The 18795-nt window shown below is 41.2% G+C and overlaps 1 protein-coding gene across 1 annotated transcript in view; it reads left to right on the plus strand.

The window, feature by feature from the left end:
* Positions 1–509: 509 nt before the first annotated feature.
* FBXL7 (F-box and leucine rich repeat protein 7) overlaps positions 510–18795 on the plus strand; it is a 181673-nt gene continuing 163387 nt past the window's right edge. The window contains exon 1 of the mRNA XM_064661763.1: positions 510–1126. Within this exon, the coding sequence (XP_064517833.1) occupies positions 1090–1126 (37 nt within the window). The 5' untranslated portion in view covers positions 510–1089. The remainder of the gene's footprint in view (positions 1127–18795) is intronic.

Raw genomic sequence — 18795 nt, forward strand, 5'->3', positions numbered from 1 at the left:
ACCTCTGGAGCAGCCGGAGAGAACGAAAAGTAAACGGCCCGCGAGCGAGGCTTCCTTCTACACATGGTCACTTTCTGAGAACTCCCGTAAGTGCACAGGGCTGGGGGGTGCCGCAGAAGTGCCCAGCCCTGACCCGTCCCTCAGAAGGACACCGGGGCAGTGCCGCCCCGGGCGGGTTTCTGCGAGCCGCCCCTGCCCCCGTCCCGCACCGGGCAGTCCGGGGAGGGGCCGCAGACCCCCGCCTCGGGGCACGGCCGGGGAGAGCCGAGCAGGGCCGGAGGTCAGCGGGGCTGGGGCTGCACGGAGAAGTGCAGGGGGGGCGAGCCAGGGGGCGGCCCCTGGGGCGCCCCGCTGAGACACACCGGGGAAGGCGGGGGAGAGTGGCCGGGGGAGCCCCCGTGCCGGGCGCTGTGTCTTTAAGGGCAGGGGCCGCTCTGGGCTCCATCCCCTCTCCCTCCCTCCATTCTCCATCCCCTCCCTCCCCCTGGCCCGGCGGCGCAGGGCGCCGGGAGGAGGCGCCTGCCGCTAACAAAAGTCTGCGGCGGAGGCTCTCCCCTTTCTCCCTCCACGGGCAACAAGTGGCTGGCGGCGGCCTCCCGGCGGAGGCGACAACAGCGGCAGCACTGCGAGGAGGAGCAGGAGGAGGAAGGCGGAGCGGCGCTGAAGCATCGGAGGAGCCCCAGCGCCGGCCGCGGGGCGGTAGAAGCAGCGCCCGGAGGTCGTCCCGCCCGCCCTGCTTGTGGATTATAACTGGAGCCGCCTCCCTTGCCCTGACACCCCGGCTGGAAACCGGGGCGGGGAGGGCGCCCCGAAACATCGTATTTTTGATTCTTTCCCTTCCCTCCCGCCCCTTTTTTTTTAATTTTTATGTTATCGTTTTGGAGGGGGCAAGGGAGGGTGTCGGCCACCCGAGAAGAAACGGAGGAAGTTACAAGGCTGTTTGGAACATGTCGCCGTGAAAACTCTTGGGAGCTCTTTCCCCAGCGCTGCCCCAGGGCTCCACTCCATCGCCCGCCGTCGCTCGGCGCCCCGGGGCAGAAATGCTGAGCGGCGCCGTGGGAAAGCGGCGACGAGCATGAAGCCAGCAGGATGGGCGCGAACAATGGCAAGCAGTACGGCAGCGAGGGTGAGTCGGGGGGGGGCGGGAAGAGGGGTGCTGGAGTAGCAGCGGCAGTCGTCCCGGCCGGGAATGGGGGTGACCGGGCGGGGAGTCACTCCCCTCTCCCGTCGGGACGATCCACGACACAGTCCTCGGGCTCCCGCTGCGCTACGACCCTCAAAAACAGCCTTAATTTTTATTTTTTTTTTTCCTAGATAGACTTAAGTGCTGTCTCAGTTCATGCTGTTGAGGCAGCTGTGCGGCTTGCGATGCGAAGGCAGCTCAGGGGTTATGGCAGCGTTAACTTCGCTAAAAACTTGTAGAGCGCTCTTTGTAATCCTATTCTACTCGTCTTTATATCCCAGGATCCTTATATTATGCAGTATGGTATATGACTGCTTCCTGTCTGAACAGAAAGAAAAAAGTTAACCCCAGCAAGGGTTGGGGAGAGAGTTAATGTTCTCCAGCTGTTATCCATACATTGTACTCCTGCAATTTCGCTTCAGTGAAACTTTAGTGGGTTTGGTTTTAGATATACAGGGCCTGATTCGTTCTTGTGGAAACCTATTAGTCTCGCTGGAGTTGCATCAGGGATGAATTTCAGCTGCTTTGCTGCTGATGTGAAGGACTACTGGAACAGTCAGCTGGTGTCAGGCAAACCAATGGCAACTACAGAAAGTTTGTCTTTCCTGCCAGCCAGTTTTAAGCTTTCTTTAACTTCTAGCTGTCTTGTATATAGGTTGCCCTGCAAGTATTTAGGCAACTTTATAGGATATATGACTTCCCCTCGAAATATTGGGCAATCATATAGGATCACTACCGCTACCTCCTCCCTTTATTTTTTTTGTTGTTGAGGGTTTGTAGGTGGAGCGAGGGAGATGGTCCTCAGGTCTGCTCCATTGTTTGGGAGTTCAGACGGCAGTTGCCAAAGAATATACCTCTAGCATCCAAAATATGCATGAAGATTGTGAAAAGGAAGGGAGAAAAACACCACTTTTAGAGCAGATGCCATAGTTCTTTTCATTTGTTGCCAAATGAGCTCTGCTTTCTGAGAGGTTGAAGAAGTTAGAAGCTTTAAGCTAAAGATATTCTTTCTGGTGTGGGGTTTCATTCACTTGATACTATCACTACAATAACTTCTGCATATATGGGGTGAACCTAGAAGTTGCAATCAGGGCCTCTTTGGATACCTTCTGAAAAGGGAAAGCTTACTTTTTCACCAGAGTTGAAAGGATCAGTGTTGTTCTGGTCGCTTGCAAAAAAAATTGTGTTGCTGAGGGGCGTTTACCTCAATGATAGGAAAGCATGGATGCATCCCTGATCTTTCTTGTGAATTCAGAGGACTGCTCACTTCAATAAATGTACAACTTTTGGGAAGGAATATGACTGACACTGAGTCTGTTGCAGCCCTTGGTGAAGGGAAGAAGAGCTTTACTGTTCCCCAACTACCTGATAGGGACTGTGAGGAAAAGGAGGATTTGTGCAACTAGGGTGTTCTTAATTCACCTCTCTCCTCCATTCAGGGTGGAGATTGGATCCTGGGAATACAGACAACAGGGGGGATATTAATCTTAGTTCACACCATTACCTGTGTTGAAAAGTAGGTAGAAGAGTGGTTTTAAAATAAAATAAATTAAAAAAAATCTCAAACTGCATGGCCAAAACTTTGATATTCCAGTTTAGGTAACTTGTCCAAGGCATCATTAATGTGCTTATAGATCTGTGTTTCTTGGCAACTCCAGTGCATCATCAATCACTGAGGAAAAATTGAGAAGCTCTTGTTTGCTACTTTCTTTCTGGGCGATGCAAAGGAGTACAAATCTAAAACTGATAAAGGGAGGCCTTTTTTCACCTAGAGCTTTTGGTACCTTTGACAATTGAACTGCTTAAGGGCTGTAACACTTTGCTCTTTAATAGGAGGTGATTATGATCACAGGAGGAGGGGTATCAGTAGCACTCTGAGGAATCACCCAGTTGCTGTGTGCTTTAAAAGCAACCTGAATATCCGTGTGGAAGTTCATGGAGTGGCGTCTGTGGTTGGGGCTGTGGCACATAGTTTGCAGCATAGTGGGCATTGAAGGCTGATGTTGTACTATGCTGTGCCATTTTAGGGCTGGAGAAAAGTACCTTTGTTAGCTGAACTTCTTGAAAGCTGTTTTCTCTTTTGCTACTTGCTGATACCTTAAGTGAGATTTCAGGAAGACAACTGCAAATGGTTTTGAAAATGGCTGCTGTTTTTCACACAGCCTTTCCATCCACTGTGGAACTGCAGAACTTCAGGAATTTGCCCAAATTGCTTCTCATCTCAAAGCTGAAGAGATAGATACATTACGGCGAGGATAACTCCTGCTCAAGATAAAACTTTTAAATCAGGAAATAACCTTTATTACTCGGAAATTGGGTGTTATGTGGATTGCTGCATTGTTACACTGATGAGTACTAAACTTATTTTTTGAAATTGACATAGGTAGTAATCTCAGACAGCTAAGTGGGACTTATCACATAAAGGCACTACAGTGTAGTTTATTTATTTGCTTGTCCAAGGCTTTATTGAATAGAATTTTATTGGAAACTACAATTGTCATGTTAAGATGGACAGGAGAGTTGATGTTTGAGGAGTTCAAAATTAGTTTGTTTACAGAGTCTGATGAATCATTTCCAGCACCTTTGAATGTATTTGTTTTCCATTAATTTAATTTTCTGACACAGGCTAAAACTTGCTCTGAATGAAGCTTAAATGTGAATAAATTGCTTATCTGAAAAGTCATGTCATGCAGATGAGATATGAACAAAACGCTCATTTTAAAAAAAAAAAGAGTTTACCTCTTTTTAAAAGTAAAATACTAAATACAAGTTTACTTTCCTAGTTTTCATTGGACTTTTAAAATAATTTTTCTAAGGCAGATTTTTTTCTGGAAGCTTTTTTACCTAAAAAATATATGGAGCTTGAGATTTCAGACTTGTTGTAGTATGCAGTAGGTTCAGACTGAAGTGTTAAAGCTTGAAATTAGTCTTTTGAATGTGTTTCAGCAGTTATACCAATGCTAAGAGATCGCTGGACCAAGAAATCCGTTTTATTATGGAACAGTATTTGTAAAGCACTAGAGATGTATCGTCAGTTACCTTTAGAAAGAGTGCTTATTGCTGTCCTTTCCTTTCGTGACATGGGCATAAATCATTCACCTTTCTGTCACTGCTTTAGTTCTTTGCTTGTTTTTAAATAAGGAGAGGCTTTGTGTCTGATAGTGGAAGGAGCAGCTTTTTGTTGTAGAACTTATCAAAAGTCAGGTGTTTGTTTAAGGACCTCTCTTAAAATGCAATGCTCTTGCAGCTGACCAAATAAGACACTATTCGTCATCACAGGTAAGGAGACTGAGTTGAAGTATGTTGCCCTTTAACTACTGCCGAGTTGATCGTCTGATCGTCTTGGCAGTTGCTGTTTGTACTTTGCTGGGCACTGTTTCTGTAAGGCTTCTGCCCAGAATAACCTTGTTATTACCTGGGCACAAGGCTGGGTGGGCGCTGACTGTAGTGCTAGCTGGTGGGATGGGGACCAACTGACATCTGCCCACTTTATTTGGGAAAGTACTGGATTCTGCACCTGGGATGGGGCAATCCTGGATGTTTGTACAGACTGGGGAATGAGAGATGCTGGAAAGCGGTGCCATGGAAAGGGACCTGGGGGTCCTGATCAACAGCTAGTTGAATATGAGTCAGCAGTGCCCTGGCAGCCAGGAGGGCCAACTGTGTCCTGGGGGGCATCAGGCAAAGCATTGCCAGCTGATCGAGGGGGGGGATTGTCCTGCTCTGCTCTGCACTGGGGCAGCCTCACCTTGAATATTGTGTGCAGTTTTGGGCACCACAATATAAGAAAGATATAAAGCTATTGGAGAGTGTCCAAAGGAGGGCAAAAGGATGGTGAAGGGCCTTGAGGGGAAGCTGTATGAGGAGCAGCTGAGGTCACGTTGTCTGTTCAGCCTGGAGAAGAGGAGGCTCAGGGGAGACCTCATTGCAGTCTGCAACTTCCTCATGAGAGGAAGAGGAGGGGCAGGCCCTGATCTCTTCTCTCTGATGACCAGTGACAGGACCTGAGGGAATGGCCTGAAGTTGTGTCAGGGGAGGTTTAGATTTGACATGAGGAAAGGGTTCTTCACTCAAAGGGCGGTTGGGCACTGGAACAGGCTGTCCAGGGAAGCGGTCACGGCATCAAGCCTGATAGAGTTTAAGAAGCATTTAGATGATACTCTCAGGCACATGGCGTGACTCTTGTGGATCATCATCCTATGGAGGGCCAGGAGTTGGATTTGATGATCCTTGTGGGTCCCTTGCAACTCAACATATTCTGTGATTCTGTGAAAAGGTAATTGGACGCTGTCCCTCCTACCACCTGAGGCAGTTTCTCATCCACAAGGGGAGGACTTTAAAACTGCAGGCTTCTGTATTATAAGGAAATTGGCTTTGTGATGTGGGTTGGAGGAACAACCTGTGTTCTTATGTATGAAGAGAATCTGTGGTATTGAGGTGCAATTGCTGCTTTGCAAAATAGCCATAACTTTTCAATACTTGTCTTCTTCCCAAGTGACTTCTTCATTAAATTGAGACTGGAGAACCAGTCAAATTTGAGAGGAGCTAAATAATAGTACAAAATTTTGACAAAACCAATGTTCAGATCTTATGAAGGGATATCTTTTTTAAATAAGTTAGTTGTCCAGAATCCTGCAGTTATGGATGAAAATTTCTTTGGATATCTCCTGCACTTACTTCTTCCAGAACCTGGTGTAGAGAGGATTGGTGACAGTGCAGCAGCTCCAGTTGATCTGAAATGTGTCATGAAAGGCTTGATATAACACAGGAGCCTGGTGCTGTGGAGAACAGGGAGAAATAGATGAAATGGCAGCTTAGACAAGGAAATCAACATCCTTTCTGTATCATAAGCCTTGCTGACCAACTGTTTTTTATTTTTTCTTTTTGAATCTGAATATTTAGTTTGGTAAGATTTTAAAGCAAACTCTTTAGGAAAAAGTGAAACTCAGTTCTTGTTTTGAAAATATTCCTTCTCCAGATTTTTATTTGTGGTGGTTTCTGTTCGCAAACCACTTGGAAAGAAAATTCCTGTGTAGATCCCAGTGTCCTGCTGAAGTAAGCACTAGTAGGGAAACCTGCCTCTGTCATGGGATATAGTTGCTACAAAGCACAGGCAACATGATTCACAAAGGTGGCTTTAATTATGATGTGTGACATGGTGTACAGTAGCTAAAACTCTCTAGAGATTGCCAGCATATTGCACTGTGGAGAAGTAGGTCAGTCTGTGTTCGTTTTGGAGTATGTTACTCTGTTAAATCCCTCCCTTCAGCTGGGGAAAATGGTTAAGATCTAAGCTTTCAGACTTGTGTCCTTTTTCTTGAAGATGCCGTTGGACACTAACTCCTTGTGAATGCTGCCTTTCATTTCAAACTAGATCTCTGCTAATCCAGTGATGGCAAGTGTTCTGACCCATCTGATGTTGTGTCTGGAAATCTTTTACATCCAAAAGTTCTGGCATTCAGGACCTATAGATTTTTGCATATGTTAGGATTTGTTTCCCCACAAAGTATTGCTGGATTTGCTTCACACGCAGTGCTTGTGTCAGCTGTGAAGAACAGTACAACATGCTAGTCTTGCATTAGAGAAACAGTATTAGCGATAGGTAAGCTAATTTGTTCAAAGACTTGAATCATAATCATTTACCAGTTATTTACACTGGTTGTTAGAATCTGTGAAGCCTCACAGGACATTTTAATGAGAATGAGGGGGTGGGAATGGCAGTAAATTAACTGCATTATTTAATTACAAAATTGTGACACGCCCCTGAGGTATCTTCCCTGTGTACTGCATCTTCATCAGCAAGGACAGTTTTTCATTCTAGTATTTATTTTTTTCTACCCCATGACTTTTCCAAAGTCAAGTGAAGAGTCCCATCAAGTTGGGTGCTAAACAGGTCTTGGGCTGTACTTATTTTTCCTCACTTTGTTTTGATGTCTGGGTTGCATTTACACATTACTATTTGACATGTTAAACACTTACTGCTGTCTCTCTTTACTATTCTGATCTTTTCTTAGATGATTGGTTGAGATAATGTATCTTACTGCTCTCACACAAGTTTGTTTTGTTTTGTTTTTAGTTGTTGTTGTTTTTGTTGTGTGGGGTTTTTTTGGGTTTTTATGTTTTTTTTTTTTTTCTGGTGGGGCTAGTCTTCCTTCATACACCTCCCCAGTGTGTAAGAGCTGCAGTTGAACCTTAGCACCCTCTGTAGGACTACTGTAAATAATGTGGTGCTACTGAATGGTGCTTTTTGTGTTGCTCTTGCTTATGTGATCGTGTTCTGATTTTTGGTGCTTGGCCATGGTTGGTTTTTGCATTTTACCTGTTGCTGGATTTCACTCTCCTACATTCAGAGCATTGAGACTTGCCTCTTAACAGCAAGATTGGGACAGGAAATGTGGCAATATTCAAAATGTCAATCCTTCAAACAATGTTTTTTTTTTTTTAAAGTGAGTTTGTATTTTGACAGCGGCCAACTGCTGTTAACCGAAAGTAATCTTCAAAAATACTGCTTATGATACTCATTTTTTTGTGTAACTGTCAGCTGAGCAATGTGAAATGATTGTGTGTCTGTGTGTTTATTCAGTTTGTCTCCAAAAAGTAAATTTACTCTAAGCTCAGTGCTTATGTTGCATGTTGTTGTCCAGATCGCATGGCAGTGGCAGGAGGAGGGTCAGACACAGCACTTAACTGAGCTGCTGTGCTGCTCACAATACAAAATTTTCTTTTCTAAAAAATGAACTGCCTGTGTGTGTATTCAAGTATGTGTGTTTATACACACACAAAGCTGCAGATTTGTGGGGGATTTAAGCTTTAAAAAGTTGCTAATGTTATTGATAGCTTTTTAGAAAATAACTTAGTGGCTAACATGCGTGTTATTTCATAAAGTGTTATTCTTTCATAACATAGTTCTGGGGTAAGGGAGGGTCTCTAATTATTTTACTATTTTGTTAATAGATAGAAGCTAACTAACTGTACTCTAAGGAGTTTTCATTGACTTGGATGGTAGCTTTGCTTGGTGCATGATTAACTGGATACTCTTCTGTACATTTTAAAAAATCGTGAACTGGGTGCCAATCAGAATCCCAAATAAACTTTACTGGGGATGCATGACAGGGAAAGCTTCCAGCAGACCCATCTCGGTAGGAGTCTAGGACTTGCACATCCTAATCCTTCTTTTACCCACTCCCCATAGGCATGGAAGGACATGAGATGGCTTTAGTAGGTTTCCTAAGCTGAAACAAGTAGGTTTTTTTCTTGGATATCCTTATACCAAACTGGATTTAAGTTCGGATTATCTGAAGTTGATACTGTATCATTCTTTGGGGGCTGGGCAATCAATATATATTCAGAACTGGATGTGTGGTTTTATGTCTAAACTGCTAACCCCAAAAAACTCCTGAGCAAACTTGGTTTCCTGGCAGTTTCAGTCCTTTGGCCACTTCTGGATTCCTCACTTCTGTGAACAATTCCTAACTAGGAATTGGTTTGCTTCTTTGTGGGTCTTGTTTGTTTTAGGAAAGTGATTGGCAGAAGGCAGTGGATGACATTTGAAGGTTGAAATGCACAAGTGGTTTATTTCTGCTCTTTGTCTTATAGTCAGCTATGCCTGTATTTTTTAATACAGGACATGTGCTTTGCTAAATTAGGGCAACTATTTCATTAAGGAGTACAAACCTTCAGAAGCTGAAAAATGAGTGGTGGGCTTCCAGTAAAATCTGTTACTTAATGATAAGGAAAAGAAATATGCAACATTTTCTGTATGTATAGATGTACAACTTGTGATTGGATAGACAAGCTGTAGGACTTTGTTACTCAAGTAGTATTTAGATTGAGTACTAGTAGTGTTGTTGCTGAACTTGCAGGAAAAGCTAGTAGTTCTATCTGATCATACCACTCACTTTTAGTCCCAAGTCTACCTCTGTGCCTTCTAGCATAGACTTTGCATTGAGGATAGTTTTATGTGAGATCTTTAGAGGAGTTGAAGCATAAAGGAGGTGTTATCAACTGTTATCACAGTTGACTGTGTTTGAACAGGTATTTAAGGAAAGGTTTCCAGCTCTATGCCAGTGTCCAAACTCAGCAAAAGTAGTTTTCCTGGCAAAGTAGATCTCTTCACCTTATACTTTTGTGACCTCTGCCTTAAACAAATAAATGGGGAAAAATTGTGCCTCTTGGAGGTTTTTTTTACCCTTTTTTACCCTTCTTGGAGTAAAGCAAGCAACAGGAAGCTCTTTCATGTCCATGTTTTGAATCAGGAAATTCCTGTCTGCAACATATAAATTTGTCATATCAACATCTTAAATTATGTGACACTTTTCTTTCCCAGGGATTTGTGTACAAATGGGTATAATAGCTGCAGAAATGCTATACTGAAGTCTTCCCAGGCAGCATACTAACTTGAAGGAAGGTGTTTAAATACTCTTTTAGTGAATCTATTTTAAAATTATCTTCTTCAATTTCCTTCTTTGTTCCTGTAAAAAAAGAGAAAAACAAATTAAATTTGCAGATGGTATTATAAAAGGATCTGTTATGAGGTCAGGTGTCAGTTACTTTTTTTAAGAAAGAAAAAAGAGATGTCAGAAACACTGGCATAGTATCATTGATAATTAACTAGGAGGAACTTCTTTTCATAGAGTCACACAGCCTTGTTTGACAGTAAAAGGAGAATTTGGATCAAGCCTAGCTGTCACAGTATAAGTGTAATCTTGTCAGTTTGTGGGGAGCCCAGACTTTTATTGCTTGTATGACTGCATATGCATTGTGGAGAACCAGGCCATCTATTTAAGGCTCTGATATTATTTTGTTGCCAGATTGCACACAATCCTCTTTCTGTGTAAGTGACAGAATAGAATAGAACAGATAGAATATTGTATAGAATAGTATAATAATAATAAAAATAGTAATGAATTGTGTAATAATTACTTAGCGTGAGTATTTTGCTTAAATCCTGTCCTTGAGAGATAGTAATGCTATTGTGGGAACTCGTGAACAGAAAGTGCATGTATTTGAGAGTTTCTTACGGTGCTTGTGGCTCTTACAATGAAATATGTTGTTGTTTTGTCACTGGTGCAATCAGGGTAGTACTTGATCTAGTTAACCACTAGGGCAAGACAAAAGCAACAGCTGGTCACTAAGAGAAGTACTGAACAGATCTTCATAGATCAGGTTGGTCAGAACTCAGAACTCTGTCCAATCTGACCTTTAATGTTTCCAGGGATGGGGTATCCACCACCTCTCTGGGCAACCTGCTCCAGTGTTTCACCATTGTCATTGTAAAAAAATTTTCCCCTTATATCTAGTCTAAATCTTTTAGTTTAAAATCATTACCCCTTGTGCTATTGTAGCATGCCCTGCTAGAAAATCTGTCCCCATCTCTTATAAGCTTCCTTTTAAGTATTGAAAGGCTGCAATAAGGCCTTGCCAGACTCTTCTCCAGGCTGAATAACCCCAACTCTCTGTGTGCCTTCACAGGAGACGTGCTCCTGATAATTATTGTGGTTATTCTATGGACTTGCTCCAACAGGTCTGTGTCTTTTCTGTACTGTGGTCTCCAGAGCTGGATGCAGTACTCCAGGTGTGGTCATGCACTAAGATGATAGAAACAATAAGCTATTGCTTATACGTGGTGAAAATTGTTGATATACTATTACAACTTATGCTTTTAGAATTTTTGTAACTTCAGGATATACGAAGAGGCATAAAAAAAAGCCTTGAAGCAGGAGGATTTCAATTCCAATTATCCATGCTAAGCTAAAGCTAAGAATATGCTCTTTATGTGAAGAAGATCTAGTAGCTGACCTTTCTTCTCAAGTTCATGTATGATTGTACTATTTTGTAGGCAACAAGGTTGAAGGTCCTTATCTGTTTTTAGCAGGGTTTGAGAACATAGGTGCTCTTACTGCAGAGCCTCTTGCTGAGGAATTTTTCTTTTTTTGGAATACTAGATTGCCAGTGGAGATCTGTACAGACAGTAAAATTACATTAGAACATCTTCCAATTAACTCCTAGCCATATCTCAATGTCTATTATAGAGCCTGAAATACACATGTTGGAAGAGACACCTCTGGAGATCTCTAAACCAACACACTGCTCAAAATGAAGCCAATTAGAACAGGTTGCCCAGAACATTATGCAGTCAGACTTTTTAGCAGCTCCAAAGATGAAGATATTACAATGTCCCTAAGCAGCTTGTTTCAGTCATCTGTAGATTTTAAAAGTAGAAAAAAAAATGCTTTAGTGTGCTTAGATAGAAACTCATTTAATTTTGTACCTATTCCCTCTTGTCTGTTCACTGGCTGTCACCGAGAAGAGTTTGTCTTCTATACTCCACTCTCTCTTCTCTCCTGATATTTATACACGTTGAAAAGATTCCATCTGAGCCTTCTCTTCTCCAAAGTAAACTGTCCTAGCTCTCTAAGTATCTTCCTGCCTGGCAAGGTAGTCAGTTTTCAGTTTTGTTTCACTGTCCGGTTAGCTTGTCTGTGCTTCATCCGTTTGTCTGTGAAGGTGCTATGGAAAACGAGTTGGAAAGTCTTCCTGAAGTCAGGACAAACCACATCTGCTGTACTCCCCTCATTCACTGAGCCAGTTGTTTCATTATCAGTCTGTCAGGTTGGTCAAGCATGACTTCCACTTATAAATCCACGCTTATGACTTCTGATCCTCTTCTTGGCTTGAAAATGTTTACTGGGAAGCTCTGTCAGCTTTTCCTGGATTGAGGTGAGGCTGACCAGCCCGTGGGTCCCTAGACTGCCCTCCAAGCCCTTCTAAAGATAGGGACGTGTTTTGCTTTTGTCCACTTCTCAGGAATGTGTTCTGATTGCCATGACCTTGCTAAGATAATTGGGTGACCTTGCCATGGCGTTGGCCGGATCACACGACCCTTAGAAGTGCATCCCATTATGTCTCATGAATTTGTCTGTCCAGTTTGTTTAAATGTTCTCTAACTTGATCTTTCTGTACTTCTACTGGTTACTTAAATTTAAAAAAAGTACTACCAGGCTTTCAGAAGCAATAGAGTTCAGCTGTAACAAGTTCTGGCAAGCATTAAGGCTGTATTACAGTAGTTGAGTATCTCTAAACAGTGCTCTGTAAACTTGTGTCTACAGCTGGTTTGGAGTTTTTCAGCTATAATTTATTTTTACCTTATATTATTAATGCTAAAAGTCTTCATTTCCACTGTATAAAGAAACTCGCTCATTCTCAATGGCTACACTTTCTCTTGGCAGAAAACAGATAAAATAGAAAAATCCTCCTAAGAGTTGTGGTGGTAGAATCTGGCTCTGGGTTTTCTGTTGCTGTTTCTGGCAGCAGCAATGGTCTGTACTTTTATGAAAAGCTTCTTCAGTGGAGTTTTGCTTGTTTCAGGATCACATTTTTTTTTGCTCTCCTAGAAAATGAAGGTTGTTGCTTTAATTAATAAATAAGTTGTATTAGTCATCATGAGAAATAATTTCTGCCATTTTCAAGTTCATGTAGCCATGACTGGTAGAATATACAGTAACCATTATTCTGCTAGTGTAAAGATTTGCTTCTTTCCATGTGCTGGAGAATGAGATCAAAAAGGATTTAAAACCCTCATTTAAATTATGGTACAAGGGATAGGTTAGTATTCAAGTTTAGAAGAAATGGCTTGCTTTACATAAAAGAAATAATGAAATGTGATTGCTTTCAGAAGAAATTTGCCACAATCACTATTAGATGACACGGTTAATTTTTAATCCTCTAAAGCACTAGTGCATCCTTCTCAGTTTAGAATCTTCTATTTAAAACTGAAGTTATGTACAACACAATGGGTTTGGGGTATTGCTGTGTCTTATGCTACTTGGCAGTTGAATTTACACTTTGATTTTAGGACCAAAAAGCTATCTTTAGGTTAATTCACCTGTTAACCTGTGTGGGACAGGAGGTAACTTTCTAGAAAGGTGGAAGGTTAAATGTTCTGTGACATGATCTATGAAAGATTTTGGGGATCAGAGCTATATCCACAATGCCTGAATTAAAATGTTCCAACATAAGATTTTAGGGGCAATTTTTAAAAAGTTTTTCTTTCCGTTTGTATGTATAGACTAGACAGCATAGTCCAGTCTGAAGTTTTCTTTGGCATTCATTAAGCATGAACAGAATATTTTGCTTATGTCTTCATTTCTCTTGGGAAATTACTGCTCTTTACTCCCCTATGGGTGTACCTTTTGTTGCACAGCGTGGTTGTCCTTATGGAGAAACATGAATATTTGTTGTGAGTATTTATTTCTCTTGCCAGGAACTACTGGAACAAAGGTGAATGTGAGACTTCCTCTCCCTCAAACAATTACAAATCTTTCCCGCTTTGACTCTGGTTTTAAGAGGCTCTATGTGAGAGCCTATCTGAGAAATTACAGAACTGTGAATGGGCTTACAGTTTATCAAGAGGTAGTACAGAAATGTTGTCCAGGAATTTATTGATTCGAGTATTGTTTTGCTTTAGGGCTTTGGTAATGATGTAATTTGCTTCTTATCATGAAAGTGCATAGTGCAGCAAGCTGTATTTGTGTCTCCAAGAGCTGAACTGTAATGACTGCTCAGCATCCTAAAAACGGTACATTTCTTTAGTGTGTGTCAGGTAACAAAGTGGAATTGAACAACCTTATCGCTTACCATTTTTTGAGCACAGAGTTGGCAGCAGAAGTTGGATATAGTGAATGTCGCAGACCTGTTCCCTTCTAGGTTTCCTGCTTTCATTTTGCCAGACCTCATCTTCTGTAGAAAATAAATTCTTGCCCTTCTGTGAATAAGAGCTTCTCCTGCCTTTCCCCTTGCCATGTCTGTCACTAAAGTGTTTCTTCATTAAGACCCTACATGAGCAAAAACATTCCTAGAAAATGAAGTTTAGCTTCCCCAGGATTAGAATCTAAACCAGAACAAGTCTAGTCAGACACAGGAGCCTTTCACACAGCAGTTGGCTGTTAGTGGTTGTGTGGTTTGTCTGGTTGTGCCTTTTAAGCACTGATTAATCCTACCCCTGTTTTCCTCAGTTTTCTTCCTAATTGAGGTATCGGCACTTGGCTCAAAGGAATATGGTTGGTAGGGCACAGAGCCTGATATTTTCATTAATTGAGTCATACTGGTAACAACCTTGTTTCTAATGCTTAGCCATCCATGGTTTTGAGAAAACGTAAAACAAATTCTGAAGGATTCTGTAAATTTAGGAGGTATTTTCAAGCCAAGGCCAGATCTCTAACTATGCACTTGGGAGAAGAAGAATCTTCACACAATCTTGCTTTAACCTGTACATTCTGGCTTATGGGTAGTAAGTGGAATGTGAATGAAATCCCTGTAAAATCAGTAGAACTCATTCTTCCAAGTTTTTCTTTTAGCTGAATAAATGTTGTATTTACTAAGACCTGCAAGTGGTGGTACATGGCTACTGGGCAGGGCTGAAGTCTGCTGGCTTATACCCAAAGCAACTGTTTTGTACAAGGTGAGTTCTTTATCATGCATGGTGAAGTCTTCAAGTGGATGGCATTCTCCAGAAATAATGAACATGTTGAAGTATAAAAACTCTCTGTAATGAATAGAATGGATCAAGCTTATTTACTGGTATGTAGTAATCTAGCCCTGTAGACCTAGATGTCTGATGAGGGAGGCTGCTTTGTGTATCCGGGTGAGGAAGGGCAGGATAGGGAAGAGGGTGGTGTCACTGGAGTTCCTCAGTCTTTCACACAAATCCTTAACTAGTAGGAAACTGACCACACTTTAACAAGTGTGTTGTGGTTGGTTTTTTTTCTCACTTTTACATGACAAATCTGCTTTTGTTTTTTGTATTTGCAGCCTGCTAAAGGTACAGGACGAGCAATGTGAGAGCTCAAGGGCAAATGCAAAGAATTCTTGGGATTTCCATTGCTTTCTGTTCTCCTTTGATTTAGCATGCTCTCCGGATACTGTGTGATAATGTTGCATTGCTGCTCTGTATTACTTTTGCAGTTAGCTTTTTTCAGCTGTTCCATAAGCCCTTTGCAACTTCTTCCATCTCTCTGGAGCTTTACCTTTCCACAGGAGTAAAAAGTATACATAGTTTCATCTTAGTTCTTGCAGGTGCTATACTTTGCCTGCTTGGCATTTGATCTCTTTGAGGTTCTCTAGTGTTCAATGAAAAATGTTTTCGCTATGATCAAGAACTGCTGCTGTCCCTTTTCCATCCTCATATGTTTGGATATGTGGTGCCAATACAGATTGTTGCTACTTGAATAAAGTAGGGTTGTAGGGGATTTGGGGACTGCTCTGTAGCTGGTAGCAGTGGATGTCAGAACTAAGACAATAATATTGTTGTACCTCTTCTCCCCTGCTGTACAAATGGCAGGTGCTCTAGGCTGATTTGAAGATGAAGGTTGCTCCTTCACACCATTTATTTGATTGTAACGACATATGAAGTTTTCTCTGATGTTCGCTTCTACAGCAATATCAAAATTGGGTTTGTTTGAGTTCTGAGAAATGAACCTTATGTGGTATGGCTGAGCTTATTGCCTCTGGAACAAGAGCTACTGTTTTTTAAAAGGGGATATTTTTTTAAATGAGGACTTAGTATCTTTTTTAAATTCTCCTTCATAGGAGGATTTGTTGAGGGGGAAAAAAAAATCTTAATATGCTACTTCTTGCATTCAGGTTTTGAGTTTGCCTGCCAAACAGCTGAAATCCTGTATTAGTGATACCAGGGCTGCAATACAAATAATACAGCTTTGCAGAAATCCAAAATGTATGATGAGAATAAAAAAACCTGAACAACAAAATTCTTCAGGAAACTGGCCTTAATTTTAATTTCTATACATATATTAGAGATGTTGTGTATTCATACTACATGGTGGTGTTGATATTTTGGCCTTTTTGTTAACCAGTGTAGTGTATTAAAAAAAAAAAGGCATTCACATCTTTCTTCAAGCCCATAGTTCTTTGTAGTATATGTGCTAGGTTAGTGGAATTTCTAACATTTTAAGCTCTAGAATCCCATTAAGAATCCTCAAAGAGTTTTTCAATCTGGTTCTAGTAAAATGGCTTTGAAGAGTTAAGGCTAAGAATATGAATTTCAATGTTCTATGACCAGCATTGACTTTGTGATCTGAAAAGAATGGCTTATTTCTGAAATATTCACTTAAGTAATTGAACTCTATTTTTGTTAATTTTTTTTTAATTAAAATGCAGTGTTTGGATAAGGAGAGTCCAATGTACTGTTGTGCCTTAAGAAGATGATGCAGCCAACCCAGCACAAGTGATGTGAGAGTCTCTTTTAAGGAGACTGGAAACCAGATCACTGTACTTTCCTTGAGACTGTTTAGCCACATCAGTTACACAGGAAAGTCATTAAATCCCGGCTATCTTCTGAAATGCATCAGCTGACTCCTGATAATTCTAGTTGCCAGCAGACCAGAAATCAACTAATGGCATTTTTTATAAACAATTTACTGTAACACTGACAGTTTGTGCCAATATGTATTAATGTAACACATTGAATTGACCCGGTGAAATGTAACAACCCTACTCTTCTTTTCTGGTAAGGCTATGCCCTTTGGAAAGTTGGTGAATTAAAATTCTTTTATTGATGTAATGTGTTCTTAGTTTGCTGCTTACCAGATGCAATAAACTGAGTATTCCCCTGGAACTTTCTGGTGGAATGTTCTGTGAGGGAGAGACAGGAATGCTGCGTTTGAGCAGTGGCAGTGACTCCTATAAAGTAGAGCTGTGCAATGATAACTTTTGTGAACTTTGACAGATTTGTTGCTGTCTTCCATTTACTAAAAGACTGACTTTTATCTTTCTCTTTCCCAATAGGTAAAAAGATGTTCAGTAGCTTAATATTATCTTTCCTGTTTGGCAGTAGTCCAAGGCATCTCAAGGACTTGGCACATCAGGTCATCCTTCAGTGCTTTCCAACTAAGTTGGAAAGATTATTACTGGTTTGATGGTTTTTTTTTTTTTTGAAGATTGCCTCTTTGCAGTAGACATAAGAAAACTTCTCTGAAGAGATTGCCTCACTTGTGAACAGTAAATGGAGAACTCTTCCTATCTGATGTTTTGTCACTGCTTTGCCACTTAGACAAAGATTTATTTTGAAGAGAAATGGACTTATGATTTAGTAACATTATATGGATAGATAACACCGTTTACATGAGTGGCACAAAGGCTTTCAAAAATTTTTTAAAGAAAGCTTGCCACTTCAATTACTTCCTGTGAACTGCTATGAAGCTCTGGGATAATGTTAGGGACATTTAAGGATAGGTAAGAAAGATGTTTTTCCAGGTAGGGCTTTGAATGTTTGAAAGAAGTTGAAAACAAAACAGATAAGGAATCCATTCAGAAACTGCCAAAGGAATTTATTTGTAATATTGGTCAAATCTGGTATTGTTCCTTCAAGAGTTGCTTCTCAGATTGTTTCTCTTCAGCTGAAAGCCAACTTCAATCTAAGATTAGTCTGGATTCACCTTAATGTGTTCTGAGTGATGAATATCATTGGTTGTGTCTGATTCTCTGATCCTTACAGTCAGTTAATCCAGTTGCTTGATCCCTTCTTGTAAAATCTGACAACAATCCCTCATAATTCAATAACTGTCTACAAAGCCAATAAAACCTTGGGTATGCTCCCATGTGGAGATGGTTGGTGGCCACTGCTGCTTGACTCCATGCAGCTCAGCTACAGTTTTTTTCTGTATTGGTGTAGTTCACAGTGTCCAGAAGTTTTTAACATCCTGAAGAATCTTCCATTACATGTCCTAATCACTTTTGAGTAAATTAAGAAGCAATTCTTCCCTTGTTTAATGGCATGATTGTCTCTTCAGATGAGTATTTTTCTTCTGCTGTGTGATTTTTGAGGAGAAGTGTGGGAGAGTGGGCACTGCAAGTGCTTATGTTGTTTTGAAAATGCTTCTTGGGATCCAGACAAAAAGTAATGTCTGGAATATTTCTGTTTATTGTCTGTGAGAGGCACAGGAAATAGGAAAGGCCAACTAAATTATAGCAGCCAGCAAACTCCTCTGAAGCAAAGGAAAATTTAGGAGTGACAGAACTGGGCCTTGCTGCCCAGTGGGTCTGTGTTGCACATTCCTCATAAATCTAGTGACAGAACTGGATCAAGACTCTTTCATTCCAGAAAAGCAGAGGGGGAAGTGAAGCCAGAGTTTCAAAGCCAGTTTATCAACCAGAAAAGGGAGAAACCTCTACTCCTCTCTCCCAAAATCTCCAAACTCTGTAGGTGAGTTCTCAAGTGGGTACAAGAGCTGCAGGCAAATTTGTAGGCAGGAATTTTCTTCCACTTTCACTTAATAGAATAAATAATCTTGATTTCCTTGTGCTAGTTAAAGTTGCAAATGATAGTGGAGGATGCTAAGACAGATATTCTGTCTAAAGGTGAGGAAATTGATGTAAAATACTGGACAATCCCATATTGTCTCAACTAATTCGGAATCTCCAGTCTTGGCAAAACTTCTCCTATGTTTCTGTAAAGATAAATGACCTGCCAGGTTTGAAAGTTCCCTCCCCTCAAGGCAAAGTTGTTCACATTTTCAACCTTCTGTTTTCCTGCAGCCTAAGCTGTCCAATTTTTAGGTTAAACAGACGTGTGAAAAAAAAAAAATTAAATCTGGGCA

This window comes from Pseudopipra pipra, chromosome 1 (genome assembly GCF_036250125.1).
Source record: "Pseudopipra pipra isolate bDixPip1 chromosome 1, bDixPip1.hap1, whole genome shotgun sequence".
In the NCBI taxonomy this organism is placed as follows: Eukaryota; Metazoa; Chordata; class Aves; order Passeriformes; family Pipridae; genus Pseudopipra; species Pseudopipra pipra.